This window comes from Oncorhynchus mykiss, chromosome 17 (assembly GCF_013265735.2).
Source record: "Oncorhynchus mykiss isolate Arlee chromosome 17, USDA_OmykA_1.1, whole genome shotgun sequence".
Classification (NCBI taxonomy): domain Eukaryota; kingdom Metazoa; phylum Chordata; class Actinopteri; order Salmoniformes; family Salmonidae; genus Oncorhynchus; species Oncorhynchus mykiss.
Window position 1 is genome coordinate 42618629 of NC_048581.1, and position 18598 is coordinate 42637226.

Below are 18598 nucleotides of genomic sequence, written 5' to 3' on the forward strand. Positions count from 1 at the left end.
TGCCTGGATGGTGCCTGGTTTCCTCCAGACGTGACATTCAGGCCAAAGAGTTAGCATTCAGGCCAAAGTTCAATTTTTGTTTCATCAGACCAGAGAATCTTGCTTCTCATGGTCTGAGCGTACTTTAGGTGCCTTTTTGGCAAACTCCAAGCGGGATGTCATGTGCCTTTTACTGAGGAGTGGCTTCCGTCTGGCCACTCTACCATAAAGGCCTGATTGGTGGAGTGCTGCACAGATGGTTGTCCTTCTGGAACGTTCTCCCATCTCCACAGAGGAACTCTGGAGCTCTGTCAAAGCGACCATCAGACTCTTGGCCACCTCACTGACCAAGGCCCTTCTCCCCTGATTGCTCAGTTTGGCCAGACAGCCAGCTCTAGGAAGAATCTTGATGGTTCCAATCTTCTTCCATTTAAGAATGATGGATGGCATTGTGTTCTTGGGGACATTCAATGCTGCAGAAAGTTTTTGGTACCCTTCCCCAGATCTGTGACTCAACACAATCCTGTCTCGGGGCTCTTCTTCAATTCCTTCGACCTCATGGCTTGGTATTTGCTCTGACATGCACTGTCAACTGTACCAGTACCAGTCAAATGTTTGGACACACCTACTCATCCAAGGCTTTTCTTTATTTGTACTATTTTCTACATTGTAGAATAACAGTGAAGACATCAAAACTATGAAATAACACGTAGAATGATGTAGTAACCAAAAAAGTGTTAAACAAATCAAAATATATCTTAGATTCTTCAAAATAGCCACCCTTTGCCTTGATGACAGCTTTGCACACTCTTGGCATTCTCTCAACCAGCTTCACGTGAAATGCTTTTCCAACAGTCTTGAAGGAGTTCCCACATATGCTGACCACTTCTTGGCTGCTTGTCCTTCCCTCTCCGGTCCAACTCATCCCAAACCATCTCAATTGAGTTGAGGTCGAGTGATTGTGGAGGCCAGATCATCTGATGCAGCACTCTATCACTCTTCTTCTTGGTCAAATATCCCTTAAATAGCCTGGAGGTGTGTTGGGTCATTGTCCTGATGAAAAACAAATGATAGTCCTACTTAGTGTATACCAGATGAGATGGCGTATCACTGCAGAACGCTGTGGTAGCCATGCTGGTTAAGTGTGCCTTGAATTCTAAGTAAATCACTGAGAGTGTCACCAGCAAAGAACCCCCACAACATCACACCTCCTCCATGCTTCACGGGGGAACCACACATGCAGAGATCATCCGTTCACCTACTCTGCGTCTCACAAAGACACGGCGGTTGGAACCAAAAATCATACATTTTGGACTCATCAGACCAAAGGACAGATTTCCACCGGTCTAATGTCCATTGCTCATGTTTCTTGGCCAAAGCAAGTCTCTTCTTCTAATTGGTGTCCTTTAGTAGTGGTTTCTTTGCAGCAATTCGACCATGAAGGTGTTCTCTGAACAGTTGATGTTGAGATGTGTCTGTTACTTGAACTCTGTGAACCATTTATTTAGGCTGTCATTTCTGAGGCTGGTAACTCTAATTAACTTATACTCTGCAGCAGAGGTAAGTCTGGGTCTTCCTTTCCTATGGTGGTCCTAATGAAAGCCAGTTTCATCATAGAGCTTGATGGTTTTTGCAACTGCAATTCATGTCTTAAGGTAATGATGGACTGTAATTTCTCTTTCCTTATTTGAGCTGTTCTTTCCATAATATGGACTTGGTCTTTTACCACAAATTAACTTTAGCAAGAAAAAATTCCAAAAATTAACTTTCAGCAAGGCACACCTACCTGTTCATTGAAATGCATTCCGGGTAACTACCACTTGAAGCTGGTTGAGATAATGCCAAGTGTGCGCAAAGTTGTCATCAAGGCAAAAGGTGGCTACTTTGAAGAATCTCAAATAGAAAATACATTTAGATTTGTTTAACACTTGTTTGCGTACTACATGATTCTGTGTTATTTCGTAGTTTTGATGTCTTCACTATTATTCTACAATGAAGAAAATTGAAAAATAATGAAAAACCCTGGAATGAGTAGGTGGGTCCAAACTTTTGACTTGTTCTGTAGATATGTGTGTGCCTTTCCAAATCATGTCCACTCAATTGAAATTACCACAGGTGGACTCCAACCAAGTTGTAGAAACATCTCAAGGATGATCAATGGAAATAGGATGCACCTGAGCTCAATTTCGAGTCTCATAGCAAAGGGTCTGAATACTTATGTAAATAAGGTATTTCTGGGTTTTTTGTACTTAGAAAATGTGCAGAAACATGTTCAAACCTGTTTTCGCTTTGTCTTTATATTATTTCCATAATAAGCTATTGATTGATGATAGAAATAATTATTTCATCAATGTTAGAATAGTGGCTGTAACGCAACAAAATGTGGAAAAGGGGTCTGAATACTTTCCGAATGCGCTGTGTATGTTCAGTCATACATTATGCAATTAGTTGACATGCAGTCAATTCAGGAAGTTATTTTAATGTAAAATTCAAGTTAAAAAACATTTCATATAAATAGCTCAGTTTATTGAGAAGTCATTGAAAATCGATGTATTTTTAATCATTATTCAAGTTTACAGTACTTCTTCAATTTGAATTGACCCCAGCCCTGAGTTGACAGGCAAGCATTGTTACATAATAGTGCTTAAAACTGTTAATAACATATGTGAGATTTTTGTAAACATTAGATTTGCAACAAAATACTTTTATTTGACCTCTGTGTAATGATTAAGATAGCACAGTTAGGTCATAGGGCTATCATGAGTTTGCTCATCAATCATTTGAATTGTGTAAGCCTCATATGGGTTTGACAGTTATACATTAACATTTATAAGTATTATGCCATGTATTAATCCCAATGTTAATACACAGATTTGAATCCAAATGTTAACACACACACACACTTGTAGTTGCAATGTACCTGCTTTTTAATTACTGGTGCAACATACATTTTATGAAAAAGTAGGGAGACCAGTTTTCCATTCGGGTTTTAAGGACAGTCACATTTTAGTGGAACTGTTAAATGGTAAGCATAGTTAACCCCTCTCTTTCTGTGGTCAGCTCTGCAGATTTGTATATCAAAGACCATTTCCATCCATACGTCAACTCTGGACACCCTGAGATGAAGCCACTGAGAATAAAAGCAAATAAACAAGGGGTTCTAGTAAGTTCTACGGATGAGATCACACAGAAGTACTGCCTTCTATCCAAAGACGGTCAGTTTTTTCTACCTCCTACCAAATCTGCTTTGGATCACCACAGAATAGTCATAACAACTACTGCAATGGCAAGACACTTCAATGACCTAAAGCTTTCCGATGGCTACTTCACCCACATCCTGATTGACGAAGCCTCCCAGATGCTCGAATGTGAAGCCCTAATGCCCCTTGGTCTGGCAGGGCCAGTAACTCGGGTGGTTCTAGCTGGAGATCACATGCAGATGGGACCAAAACTATTTTCAACGGACGATGACCAACACTCCAATCACTCTTTGCTGAACCGCCTGTTCCACTTCTATCAAGGCTGTGAAAGTAGTACAGCTTTGAAAAGCAGAATATTTTTTCACGAGAACTATCGCAACACAAAAGAGATAGTAGAATTTGTGTCCACTCACTTCTACGTTGGCAAGTCGGATGTCATCAAGGCTGTTGGTAATGTTCCAGCTCATCCGAACAGCCACCCTTTGAGGTTTCACCATGTCAGAGGAGAATCCCACTTGGACACAGCATCCATGTCATGGTTTAATCTTGACGAGGTTGAATGCGTGGTTGAAATAGTGCAAAATCTGCTCAGAGATTGGCCAATCGCATGGGGGAATCATGATCAAAGCTCAATCTGCGTTCTCTCTGAACGATGCCAGGTGAAACCGTTGTTCCTCATTACATTTTTTAATCAATTACCATGCACAGTTTAATAATTCTAATGCATTTGTTGAGAAAATGAGGAAAAACCTCTCAAGTCAATGTTGTGTTATGTCCATAACTTTTTTGGTTGACATTATTTATGTATTCATAGGTTTCAATGATCAGGAAAGAGCTTCAGAAAAGATTCCTTGGCCGAGTGACTGTGGAGAATATATCAAATGTTCAAGGTATTTATCATGAAAACAACTCAAAGATTTGGTCTGGAATTTATTCCGATCGCGCTTTGTGAACTATGCAGCTTTTAAAGGCAATGTTCTTGCATTCGAGGAGACTTCGTTCACAGTAGCTGCATATGTCGACTCAATCAGAAATTAACACATGATTTGTTAACATAATACATTTTTTTGTAATATTTTTGTTGACTTCATTTATTTTATGTTAACCATATAACACTTTCATTATTTCTTGACAGGCAAACAGTTCAGAGCAATAGTAATGACTGCCGTTCAAACCCGTGACAGCCTTCACGCTCCTGACTCATATTGTGTGGAGTTTTTCAACGATGCTCGCATGCTGAACACAGCCATGACTAGGGCTCAATCCCAGGTTGTTGTGGTTGGAGATGCTGCTGCGCTTTGCTACTTTGGGAAGTGCTCAAGAATCTGGAGAAGCTACATTCACCATTGTATTAGCAAGGGAAGTGCTGAACCGAAACACCTTACCAATGACTTCATTGATGGCGATATCAAGGAAATCTCAAGATTCCAAAGGACAGAATACCTGGATGAGGGCAGCACTCAGTCAGTTATGTTCGATACAGAGAACAACATTGATGCTATTCTCCAAGAACTACAAGAGGAGCAAAACAGGGAACACTACACACTACTGGAACGAAAGAGACTATACGATAGTGCCAAAGTTGAAAGAGATGCCTTGTTGCAGTTGTTGAGAGAGCAGCCCAATGTGTACAAGCGAGGTGAATTGGTCATGGAGAAACATAATGCAGGTTATATCATTCCATTTGACAACCCAACTAACCACATTATCATCAAAGGAAGAGGTAACCTCGGCAAGTCCTTCTGTGGTGATGAAGTGGTGGCCGAAGTAGTTCCTTGTGAGGGTATTCCACAAGGAAAAGTGTTAGGCACCATCAAGGCAGCTGAATCCCATCGTGTGTTTGCTTGTACCCTTGAAGTTGAAGATTACCATAAACCCAAAACGAAGACTGAATATCAATTCCTCAGAAAAATTATGGTACCACTCAACACAAACACCACCAAAATATGTACCTTGGTCAGCAAGAAGAGCCACAATTTAATTCCAATATGGAAGCACAATGATGGAGAATGGGAGATTGTCAGATATCAACAACTTGATGAAGAAATCAAATGCAATCATGTATTTATGGTGGAAGTGTTTTGCTGGAAAACGAAAACAGAAAACAAAGGAAACTATGCCTATCCGTTGGGGAAGGTGATAGACATTCTTTCCATAGGATCATCTTTGGAGGAGGGCTTAAGGATTTTGGATGCAGAATTTAATGTTCAACCGTTGCCTCCCAGCCATGTTTTAGCTGAACCATGTTCCTGGAAAGACACCCAAAATAGTAACAGAAAGGACCTCCGAAAGTTTATTACTTTCACTGTTGACCAAAATAAATCCCTAGACTTGGATGATGCAATCAGTGTCATTGACATGGAAAGCCATTATGAGGTTGGAGTCCACATAGCAGATGTGGCAAGTTTCGTGAATCTTGGCGGTTCGTTGGATGATGCTGCACAAAAACATGGTGCAACATTTTACAGCCCTAGAGAAGAACCAGTTTGCATGTTCCCAAAATCAGTTAGCATCTACCACTTCAGTCTTCTGCCTGGTATAGATCGAAAGGTAGTTTCGTTAATGGTAAAAGTGGACAAGGCAACTCACAAAATCACTGAAAAGAAATTCCAGCTTTCGCAAATCAAGTCCGATAGAAAGTTGTCTTATGACGAGGCAGAGGACATCATCAGTAAGCGGTCAGGAGAAGAGGCCAAGTTTGATACTTTAGAAGACTGTGTTTCTGTGGCATATCGTTTTGCCAAAGTCCAAAGGAAGGCCAGGCTTGGCAAGGATTGGAGCTATAGACAATTGGACGATCACCAGAAGCCAGGGAAGAGGAGATCCAGTCAGATGATTGAGGAGCTTAGTGTACTGTTCAACCATTCTGTGTCTGAATTTTTGATCAATGCAAATGAAACCATGTTCTGCACTCCACTCCGATGTCAAGTAAGCCCTGACCCTGAAATGTTAGAAGACTTGAAAGAGCAATACAAAGACATCATACCACTGTCCTTACATCTGAGGCACAACCTTGAGCATGACATTCAACTTGACCAGGAGGCCATGGAGAGCAAAAGCTTCTACGTGCTAACATCAATATGGAATGAGATCCTGTCAGCTGCCAAGAAAGAGGAAGTTGACACTGACACAATGATTGATCTGATTGGTACAGATGACATCTACCCCCTGCTCCTTCCAGTGATATATGAGTTTAGGAAGTGTCTTGACGAAGCCTACGTCATCCGTTCCAATTCATCCCAGGAAAAGGTTGGGCACTATTCCTTAAAACTTGAGTCATATACACAAGCATCCTCGCCCATACGTCGCTACATGGATATTATCCTGCAAAGGCTTTTGCATTCAGTCCTGAGCGGCACTCCGGTCCAATATTCTCCACAAGAGATTGACATTCTGTGTCAGAAGATTGAAGACAGCTACAAGAAGGCCAATGAGTATGAAAAGAAGGCTGCGATGATATCTTTCGCCATCAACATGAAGAAACAAAATTTTCTGAAGTTAGCATTTGTTGTTGGTGTAGCAGCAGGAGACAGTTTCAAGCTGTCCTTTCCGTTCGACAGGCACTCTTTTCCAGAGGGTTTGCCTGTTAGGTACAGAGATTTGCAACCGAAGGATCAACCACTGTACGATTCAAATGAGAACCAAATGACTCTGACATGGAGAAGACGAGTGTACTCAATTGACACTGCCAAAATTCACGAAGAGCTAAAAAAGGTGCAAAATTCAGCTGCCTGCATCAAGCTCCCACAAAAGACTTGGCAAGCCATTGTTAATGCAATGGGCCATGAAAAATGGAACATAGCAAGGTCTCTCATACTGGATGCCACAACAAAGCAAACAGAAAATGTAAAGAGTCTCTCAAAACATGCCAAGGTGGATTTGCTTGAAGCTGGGAATGACTCCCATAGAACTGCACATGGACAAGCTGAAAAAATTGAAATAGAGCACTATGTTGATCTTACCCTACATTTGAAGCCGGGAGACACACTTCAAGTCCAAATGACATCTGAAGGAAAAAAAGGTTATTGGACACCCACTGTTCAGTTGGTGTGCATCAAACCGATATTTGAGTTGTGTGTAAACCATGCCCACAGTCCTATCACATGCTTTTCCAAACGTGCAGACTGTCCATCCAAGAGTGAATATAGCAGCGCAAGAGAGTATGTGAAGATCTGGCGACCACTTTGCGAGATGGAGTCTGCAGACAATGCTGTGGATGAAAGTGACAGCATAATAATTGAGGACCTGAAGCTGAACTTGAAGCAAGGGAAAAACAGACTGAAAGGAAGTTTCGAACTTCCACTCAAATACATTAAAGAATGGGCCATTGAATGCAACCTTAGCAAGTGCTTTCTGTGCATCCGAAAAAGGGGATTGAAACTGACTTCAATCCCTGACCAATCAGAGGAAGTAGTCGACCCTAAGAATTACACATGGGTGGCACATGGTGTTACAACCAACTTTGAAGAACCAAAAAACAACCAAAATCAAGCCAGAAAAGTGCACTTCTACATCAACCACTTGCCAATGGATACCATTCCAGAGTGTGTCTACCAGAGAAAGACAACATACACGGTTGAGATAATCCCAAAGCTTCTGACAGACGTGCAAGTATTAAATTAATATGCAAAAAAAGAGATTGAACAATTGTCATTGAACAAATGTATTACCGTAACACTTTATTTTACAATTCCAGTACTTATTTAAGTCTCATTTAAGTCTTCAAAATGGTGCTTCAAATGTAACTACCATTTTTAGTAAATACCTGGTAATTGCTGCAGTCAAATATAAAGTACTACTCACATTTTAAAATAAGATTTATTTTTAAGTGCACTCTTTAAAATAAGATAATTATGTAAAAAAATCTACTATTTTTATTGGATGGAGATAATGTTCCCATAATTAATTCAGTATACATAATGAATGGTTGTTAACATTTCTACTGTCTAGACGTAAAGAAATGGCTGTGAACAACATTGTGTCTGCAAATGAGCTTGTTCAGAAAATAGCCCTAGGACAACACATTCCAAAAGGAGGTAAAGTAACCCCATTTTACATCTGTGGGAATTTACAACAACCTTGTTTTTAATTAAGCTATACGCTTGAAAGTATTGTTTTGTGGTCTTGCTTGGGATTGTAGCTTCGCAATCTGTTGTACCACCACGGTACCAACTCATGAGGGAAAAGGCACCAGAGGGTCTCCCAGAGCTGAATAAGAGTCAAATTGATGCAGTGGAGAAAGCTCTGAATAACAACTTCACAATCATACAAGGGCCACCTGGTAAGTTAAGAAATACAGTACTACTACCAGAATACCTGAAGCTGTTTTATTGCCCATTGCTGTGTTTACTGGAGTAAAAAATACACACCTGTTTCATAGGGACTGGAAAGACTGTTTTAGGAGTTTACATTGTGTACTGGTTCCTTGTGATGAACTCCAAAAACCCCAGGATATTTGAAAATCCGAAGGACAAGGACAAGAAAGAAGTTATTCTCTGCTGTGGTCCTTCCAATAAGTCTGTCGATGTGGTTGCTGGCAAGTTACTTCATACTTGAATTGAAATTGTCTCCACAAAATAATGTATAACACAACCACAGCTTAAACATGATCCAAGTTCTGTAGGGAACATTCTATTCATTCTGAACATTCTGTAGAGTGCCTGGTGAAGTTTGGAGACAAGTTGAAGCCCCTCAGGGTGTACAGCCGACAACTGGAGATGGCGGAGTACCCTTACCCAGGGAGTGTCCTTCAGCTCTCTCCCAGGTCACTTCGCCATGAGCGGTCCAAGGCAGAACTCCGGTATAAAATATACACACATCACTCTGCAGTTGTGGCCACTTTTTCAGGGAATCTCTGTCTTGTCTTTGATAATCTGATCGTAGGGCTGGCTTTATCATGTCTGACCAGTGTCTCAGCATGTTTTTGTTAGATGGTTCACATTACACAAACTCAACATATCACAGTATTTTACCATATCTGTACCATTTGTAGAGATATTACCTTGCATCATCGCATACGGGAAGAACAAAATCCACATTCCACGGAAATAAAAGAGTTTGACCACAGAATAAAGCTAGCAATAGAATCAAAGGGAGAGGAGTTGACAGCAGAAGAAGTTGAGGAGTAAGTATAACATTTTCCTGTAATGCAATTTTGATTAAAACATATATATAAACCCACATCTGACTGATGTACATATATAAGTGCGTACATTTTTTGTTTTTTCTTCTAGCTACAAATGTCTTCTGAATAAAGCTCGTGTGCATGAGCTGCAGAGGCACGATGTCATTCTGTGCACCTGTACAGCAGCCTCTTCTCCTAACCTCACTAAAACTGTCAGTGCACGCCAGATTCTTATTGATGAATGTGCCATGGCAACAGAACCTCAGGCCCTCATCCCATTGGTCAGCAACAAACCAGAAAAGGTGTGTTGAAATCCATGTATTCATTTACTTTTTGTTATAGAATGATATTTCCATGTATGATGGTTTAAAATCCTTAAGAGTCAATTGATGCACCCATGTGTCAATCTAATAAATAACAAAAAAATCCCCATCAAAATCTGTAAATTTAAGCTAGTGATATCTGAAACTGTCACATCAGCACCAGGAGACATCCCTAAAAGCATGCCCCACGGGACTCTGAAGTTGGTAGCACTGATGTGCCAACTTCTGTCTGTAGTGTCCGAACCGTTTTGGCTACAAATTAATATAAACCAACTGTGGAAGGGGAGACTCTCCATTTTGCTTTACGACCCCTACAAGTGTCAAGGGACTCATCTGTAGGTAACGAATGTAAATTAATGGAAGTATGGAGGTAGTTCTGAGATTGAAATTATTTTTGTATGTTTGTGATGCTGCCTATTTATGTATTGAATAACCCTTTTGGTTGCAGGTATAACCCTTTTGGGTTCCATGTGCAACCATTTGCACAGAGGGTTCTACATGGAACCCAAACGGGTCCTACTTGGAACCAAAAAGGGTTCTCCTATGGGGACAGTCGAAGAAGCCTTTTTTGGAACCTTTTTTTTTCTAAAAGTGTAGTGTTATGAAATGACATTTTAAGAATGTGTTACTGTGAGCATTTCCGTAAAAAATATGTAGATATTTTTTTTTGCATTGGGTTTGGGCATATAAAGACTGCATTGACACAGAATCTGTTAAACTAAACCTTAACAGCAACCCTGTTTTCTCAACTGCATCCCAAGCAGAGGAGGCTGGTGGGAGGAGCTATAGTATGATGGGGTCATTGTAATGTCTGGAATGGATCAGATGGAACGGTATCAAACACATGAAATATGGAAAGCACATGTTTGACTGTGTTACATTTATTCCATTCCAGCCATCCTATATGTTTATTAAAGGTCATCACCACATTTGCAAGTGATGCAGATTGATGGCTAAATAACCTCTTTTCACTTCCTAGATTGTGTTGCTCGGTGACCACAAACAGCTACGTCCCATCGTTAAGAATGAACTTCTGAGGAAGTTGGGGATGTCAAAGTCTCTGTTTGAGCGTTACTTTGAGTACCGGTCCCAGACAGTGATGCTGGATACCCAGTACAGAATGGTAAGAGGTCCGGAAATGTTTGGGCTATGTTTGGGCTATGAATCACAGCCTAATTCACATCATATAATCTAATTCGACAAATGTTTATAAACCTGTGCCTTTGACTGCACAGATATGCTTTAAGATGCATGTTGATTAATATCAGCATGCGCTGACCAACTGGCAAGTGTCTTCACTGACATGTTCAACCTGTCCCTGACTGAGTCTGTAATACCAACATGTTTCAAGCAGACCACCATAGTCCCTGTGCCCAAGAACACTAAGCTAACCTGCCTAAATGACTACCAACCCGTAGCTCTCACGTCTGTAGCCGTGAAGTGCTTTGAACGGCTGGTCATGGTTCACAAACACCATTATCCCAGAAACACTAGACCCACTCCAATTTGCATACTTCCCCAACAGATCCACAGATGATGCAATCTCTATTGCACTCCACACTGCCCTTTCCCACCTGGACAAAAGTAACACATACGTGAGAATGCTATTTGTTGACTACAGCTCAGTGTTCAACACCATAGTGCCCTCAAAGCTCAACAATAATCTAAGGACCCTGGGACTAAACACCTCCCTCTGCAACTGGATCCTGGACTTCCTGAAGGGCCGCCCCAGGGTGGTAAGAGTAGGTAACAACACATCCGCCACGCTGATCCTTAACACAGCGGCCCCCCAGGGGTGCGTGCTCAGTCCCCTCCTGTACTCCTTGTTCACCCATGACTGCATGGCCAGGCACGACTCCCACACCATCATTTAGTTTGCCAATGACACAACGGTGGTAGGCCTGACCACCGAAAACGATGAAACAGCCTATAGGGAGGAGGTCAGAGACCTGGCCGCGTGGTGACAGGATAACAACCTCTCCCTCAACATGATCAAGACAAAGGAGATGATTAAGGACTACAGGAAAAAGAGGACCGAGCACGCCCCCATTCTCATCGACGGGGCTGTAGTGGAGCAGGTTGAGAGCTTCAAGCTTTTGGTGTCCACATCACCAACAAACTATCATGGTCCAAACACACCAAGATCGTCATGAAGCAGGCACGACAAAGCCTATTCCCCCTCAGGAGGCTGAAAAGAATTGGCATGGGTCCTCAGATCCTCAAAAGTTCTACAGCTGCACCATCAATAGCATCTGGTTGAATCACTGCCTGGTTTGGCAACTGCTCGGCCTCCAACTACAGAGGGTAGTGCGTATGGCCCAGTACATCACTGGGGCCAAGCTTAATTCCATCCAAGACCTCTATACCAGGCGGTGTCAAAGGAAGGCCCTAAAAATTGTCAGACTCCAGTTACCCTAGTCATAGACTATTCTCTCTGCTACCGCACGGAAGCGGTACCAGAGCGCCAAGTGTAGGTCAAAAAGGCTTCTTAACAGCTTCTACTCCCAAGCCATAAGAATCCTGATCAGCTAATCAAATGGCTACCTAGACTATTTACATTGCCCCCACCCCCTCATTTTACGCTGCTGCCCCTCTCTGTTTATTATCTATTCATTGTCACTTTAACACTTTACCTACATGTACATATTACCTCAATTACCTCAACTAACCTGTACCCCCGCACATTTACTCTGTACCGGTACCCCCTGTATATAGCCTCGCTAATGTTACTTTACTGCTGCTCTTTAATTATATATTTTTAAATGTACTTATCTATTTTTTACTTAACACTTAATTTTCTTAAAACTGCATTATTGGTTAAGGGCTTGTAATTAAGCTTTTCACTGTCAGGTCTACACCTGTTGTATTCAGCACATGTGACATCCAATGACAAAGTACAATGTATTATCCATTGTTTCACTTTTTGTAGCATGAAGATATATGCAAGTTCCCATCGGAGGAATATTATGGAGGAAAACTGAAGACTGAAGTGAGTCACTCAAGCAGTGTCCTTGAGGCTGACAGCCAGCAGAAGCACATTGTTTTCGGGAACGTCATTGGAGAGGAGGTCAGCCTGGTTGTGAGCACAGAAAAGGGAACTGAAAACTCCAAAGCGAATAGGGCGGAGAGAGAGGTAGTGGTAAGGAACCCTTTTTGTTTTGTCTTAAAACATAACTCACACTTCAACACATACGGCTCAAATCTTGCCACTCTACTGGTATAGTCAGGTGAGTCACTTTTCTAAAAGGATGAGGGTATGATTTATGGTTTTCTTTTTGCTCATCACAGATCCGTCTCGCCAAAGCACTGGTAACAGAATCCCAAATAGAACAACAGAATATTGCAATTCTATCACCCTACAACGCCCAGGTGTCTGAATTTAAGAAAGAACTTCATGAACACAAAATGGACAAAATCACTGTCACCACCATCACAAAAAGTCAAGGTGACAATTTTCTCGTTCATACTTTCCCCTCTGTTCTATCTTGGATGTGATGCTATGGTTGTCCCCCGTTGTCCTTTTGCCAACTTTAATCTGATCTCCAATGCAGGATGTGAATGGCGCTACGTCATTCTCTCCACTGTGCGCTCATTACTCAGCAAGGACATCGAGATCGAGCCGGACAGGGCCTGGAGGTCTAAACATGTGGGCTTTGTTGGCGACCCCAACCAGATCAATGTGGGCATCACCAGGGCCAAAGAGGGACTGTGCATTATCGGTGAGCAAGACTTTTCATCCAGGGCTTAGTTAGAGTAAGCCTAATCTAAACTAGTGGCATTTTAAAATGTAATTTCTTCCTTTCTTAAAAGGTAACCAAGAGTTGTTGAGCCGCAGTGGCGCTTGGCGACAGCTCCTCAAACATTATAGAGCAAGGAACTTTGTCACAGAAGCTGACAAGATCTCTGTGCGCAAAGCATCCTGTAAGCACGGTCTACATTGAAAGACATGGTCTCGGCCGCGGATCAGTGCACTATGAATAGCAAAATTAAAATTAGTTTTCAGAGACAAATTATTATAATCTGCACTCACTGTCATTTAAAAAAAAATATTTTACCCCTTTTTCGTGGTATCCAATTGTTGTAGTAGCTACTATCTTGTCTCATTGCTACAACTCCCGTACGGGCTCGGGAGAGAGGAAGGCTGAATGTCATGCGTCCTCCGATACACAACCCAACCAGCCGTACTGCTTCTTAACACAGCACACATCCAACCCGGAAGCCAGCCGCACCAATGTGTCAGACCTGGCAACCTTGGCTAGCGCGCACTGCGCCCAGCCCGCCACAGGAGTCGCTGAGACAAGGATATCCCTACCGACCAATCCCTCCCTAACCCGGACAACTGTGCATCGCCCCACGGACCTCCCAGTCGTGGCCGGTTACGACAGAGCCTGGGCGTGAACCCAGGGACTCTGATGGCACAGCTGGCGCTGCAGTACAGCACCCTTAACCACTGCGCCACCCAGGAGGCCCTCACTGTCATTTTTAAGTGACCTTTAAATTATCTGTCAATTGTATTAGTGTGTATATTTTGTATTGCTAACTATACTGTTTGTTAATATATACACTGTATACATACAGTTGAAGTCAGAAGTTTACATACACCTACATACAACATTTAAAAACTCAGCTTTTCACAATTTCTGAAATGTAACCATAATAAAAATTCACTGTCTTAGGGTAGTTAGGATCACCACTTTATTTTAAGAATGTGAAATGTCAGAATAATAGTAGAGACAATGATTTCTTTCAGCTTTTATTTCATTCATTTATTCCCAGTGGTTCAGAAGTTTACAGGCACTCAATTAGTATTTGGTAGCATTGCCTTTAAATTGTTTAACTTGGGTCAAATGTTCCTGGTAGCCTTCCACAAGCTTCCCACAATAAGTTGGGTGAATTTTGGCCCATTCCTCCTGACAGAGCTGGTGTAACTGAGTCAGGTTTGTAGGCCTTCTTGCTCGCACACGCTTCTTCAGTTCTGCCCACAAATTGTCTATAGGATTGAAGTCGGGACTTTGTGATGGCCACTCCAATACCTTGACATTGTTGTCCTTAAGCCATTTTGCCACAACTTTGGAAGTATGCTTGGGGTCATTGTTAATTTGGAAGACCCATTTGCAACCAAACTTTAACTTCCTGACTGATGTCTTGAGATGTTTCTTCAATATATCCACATCATTTTCTTTCCTCATGATGCCATCTATTTTGTGAAGTGCACCAGTCCCTCCTGCAGCAAAGCACCCCCACAACATGATGCTGCCACCCCCGTGCTGCCATCTCCCCCTTTTTCCTCCAAACATAACAATGGTCATTATTTTTGTTTCATCAGACCAGAGGACATTTCTCCAAAAAGTATGATCTTTGCCCCCCATGTGCAGTTTCAAACCGTAGTCTAGCTTTTTTATGGCGATTTAGGAGCAGTGCTAACTTCCTTGCTGAGCAGCCGTTCAGGTTATGTCGATATAGGACTCGTTTTACTGTGGATATAGATACTTTGTACCTGTTTCCTCCAGGATCTTCACAAGGTCCTTTGCTGTTGTTCTGGGATTGATTTGCACTTTCCGCACCAAAAGTACGTTCATCTCTAGGAGACAGAATGCGTATGACGGCTGTCTGGTCCCATGTTGTTTATACTTGCATACTATTGTTTGTACAGATGAACGTGATACCTTCAGGCATTTGGAAATTACTCCCAAGGATGAACCAGACTTGTGGAGGTCTACATTTTTTTTCTGAGGTCTTGGCTGATTTCTTTTGATTTTCCCATGATGTCAAGCAAAGAGGTAGTGAGTTTGAAGGTAGGCCTTGAAATACATCCACAGGTACACCTCCAATTGACTCAAATGATGGCAATTAGCCTATCAGAAGCTTCTGAAGCCATGACATCGTTTTATGGAATTTCCCAAGCTGTTAAAAGGCACAGTCAACTTAGTGTATGTTAGCTTCTGACCCACTGGAATTGTGATAATTGAATTATAAGTGAAATAATCTGTTTGTAAACAATTGTTGGAAAAATTACTTGTGTCATGCACAAAGTAGGTGTCGTAACCGACTTGCCAAAACTGTAGTTTGTCATGGTTGAAAAATGAGTTTTAACGACTCCAACCTAAGTGTGTTAACTTCCGAATTCAACTGTATATGCTACCCCGACTTTCTCTGTTAACTATTTCAATCATGTTAAATACACTACATGCTCGTCGAACATCTCATTCCAAGATCATGGGCGTTAATGTGGAGTTGGTCCCCACATTGCTACTATAACAGCAATGAGACTTGCTTCCATTCAGCCACAAGCATTAATGAGGTCGGGCACTGATGTTGGGCGATTAGGCCTGGCTCGCTGTCAGCGTTCCAATTCATCCCGAAGGTGTTTGATGGGTTGAGGTCTGGGCTCTGAGCAGGCCAGTCAAGTTCTTCCACACCGATCTCGGCAAACCATTCCTGTATGTACCTCGATCTGTGCATGGGAGCATTGTCATGCTGAAACCGGAAAGGGCCTTTCCCAAACTTTTGCCACAAAGTCGGAAGCACAGAATCGTCTAGAATGTCATTGCCCCAGACCATAATTCCCCCTCCACCAAACTTTAAAGTTGCAGTATGCATTGAGGCATATAGTGTTCCCCTGGCATCAGCTAAACCCAGATTCGTCCATCGGACTGCCAGATGGTGAAGCGTGATCCATCACTCCAGAGAACACTCCAGAGTCCAATGGTGGCGAGCTTTGCACCACTCCAGCCAACTCTTGGGATTGCGCATGGTGATCTTAGTCTTGTGTACGGCTCCTCGGCCATGGAAAACATTTCATGAAGCTTACGACGAACAGTTATTGTGCTGACGTTGGTTCCAGAGGCAGTTGGGAACTCAGTAATGAGTATAGCAACTGAGGACAGATTAGTTTTTACACGCTACGCAGTTCAGCAGCCCTGTTCTGTGAGTTTCTGTGGCCTACCACTTGGTGGCTGAGCCTTTGTTGCTCCTAGACAGTTGCACTTCACAATAACAGCACTTACAGTTGACTGGGGAAGCTCTAGAAGGGCAGAAATTTGATGAACTGACTTATTGGAAAGGTGGCACCCTATGACGGTGCCACGTTGAACGTCACTGAGTTGTTCAGTTAGGCCATTATATTGCTAATGTTTGTCTATGGAGATTACATGGCCGTGTGTTAAATTGTATTTACCCATCAGAAATGGTTGTGGGTGAAATAGCCAAATCCACTCATTTGAAAGAGTGTCCACTTACTCTTGTCCATGTAGTGTATTAGCTACTATCAGTATCGACCTAAAGCAGGCCTAAATAACCACACATTATCATTGCATTTAATTACACTGTTTCATTTACCTTAATTTGCTTCCTCTGTAAACACCATCACAGCCATGTGGGTGTTCCTGAGGATCATTAGTAACAGTTGATAACATAGAAAACACGGACATGCAAGCTAATTAAATCTATATGGCGCGGAGCGCAGACGAAGCCATAACAGTTTGAAGCTGATAGTTAGTGCAGGCAATAGACGAGAGTATAGCCAACTATTGTACACTATTATAATTCTATGTACAGTAATCTTCTAACATCACCATGAGTTGAAAACTGAGTATGGCAATTTTCCCAGTGAATCTGTATTGTATTTTTGATTCATCAATATATTTTGTGTGGTAAGGCTCTCCAAACCTGTTTTTTAATTAATAAATAAAAGATAAATGTTATTTGTCACGCCCTGATCTGTTTCACCTGTCCTTGTGATTGTCTCCACCCCCTCCAGGTGTCACCCATCTTCCCCATTATCCCCTGTGCATTTATACCTATGTTCTCTTTTTGTCGGTTGCCAGTTCATCTTGTTTGTCAAGTCAACCAGCATTTTTGTATCAGCTTCTGCTTTTGCCGTCTCTCTTTCTCATCCTCCTGGTTTTGACCATTGCCTGTTCTGACCCTGAGCCCGCCTGGCCAATCTGCCTATCCCTGATCATGCCTGCCATCCTGTACCTTTGCCCCACCTCTGGATTACCAACCTCTGCCTGACCTGACCCTGAGCCTGCCTACTGTTCTGTACCTTTGCCCCTGTTACTGTAATAAACATTGTTACTTTGACATGGTCTACATCTGGGTATTACCTTTATCCTGATACAATTGCTTCGTAAACAACAGGTGTAGACTAACAGTCAAATGCTTACTTACAGGCCCTTCCCAACAATGTTGAGAAAAAAAAGATATAGTAGAAACATTGAAAAACAATAACACGAGTGTAACGTATATGCTGAGGGTCAGAAAGCAAGTGCAGGAGGTGAGTTTAATAATAAACGGAACACTATAACAAACACGAGTAGCGTATAGACATGAAACACACAGTCAATACTGCCTGGGGAATGGAACTAAGGAGGTGACAGATATAGGGGAGGTAATCAATGAAGTGATGGAGTCCAGGTGTGCCTAATGATGAAGCGCAGGTGCGCATGCAGATGAAAATAGCAACGTAATAAGTGAAGGCTCCTCAGAGTTGGAAGGGGAGGACTATCCTCCTCTGTGGCTTTCATAAAAATGGTAAAACATTAAATGTTTGCCTTTTTAGATAAAACTAAACGTATTCACTTCACTAAAGAATTTATAAAAACACTGTTTTTCAAATGTATTTTAACATTTTTTTATTTCACCTTTATTTATTAACCAGGTAGGCTAGTTGAGAGCAAGATCTCATTCACAACTGCGACCTGGCCAAAATAAAGCAAAGCAGTGCGAGAGTTACACATGGGATAAACAAATGTTCAGTCAATAACACAATAAAAATAATCAATATACATTGTGTGTAAATGTAGTAAGATTAGGTAGGTAAGGCAATAAGTAGGTCATAGTTTCGAAATAATTACAATTTAGCAAGTAAACCCTGGAGTGATAGATGTGCAGAAAATGAATGTGCCGGGGTGCAAAGATACTGGGGTGCAAAGGAGCAAAACATAAATAACAATATGGGGATGAGGTAG

General features: G+C 41.9%; 1 protein-coding gene across 2 annotated transcripts in view; it reads left to right on the top strand.

Annotated features, from left to right (window-relative positions):
- The window catches only part of LOC110493911 (helicase with zinc finger domain 2), a 32646-nt gene extending 18909 nt beyond the window's left edge, over positions 1-13737 (top strand). Inside the window, exons 7-20 of one of the 2 annotated variants that reach the window (XM_021568510.2) lie at positions 3040-3838; positions 3994-4069; positions 4315-7786; positions 8130-8215; positions 8320-8460; positions 8560-8715; positions 8835-8979; positions 9172-9303; positions 9413-9605; positions 10606-10749; positions 12556-12765; positions 12915-13071; positions 13178-13345; positions 13437-13737. In XM_021568510.2, the coding sequence (XP_021424185.2) occupies positions 3040-3838; positions 3994-4069; positions 4315-7786; positions 8130-8215; positions 8320-8460; positions 8560-8715; positions 8835-8979; positions 9172-9303; positions 9413-9605; positions 10606-10749; positions 12556-12765; positions 12915-13071; positions 13178-13345; positions 13437-13567 (6010 nt within the window). In that variant the 3' untranslated portion in view covers positions 13568-13737. The remainder of the gene's footprint in view (positions 1-3039; positions 3839-3993; positions 4070-4314; positions 7787-8129; positions 8216-8319; positions 8461-8559; positions 8716-8834; positions 8980-9171; positions 9304-9412; positions 9606-10605; positions 10750-12555; positions 12766-12914; positions 13072-13177; positions 13346-13436) is intronic. The other variant, XM_036949904.1, reaches the window with a different exon arrangement.
- Positions 13738-18598: the final 4861 nt, after the last annotated feature.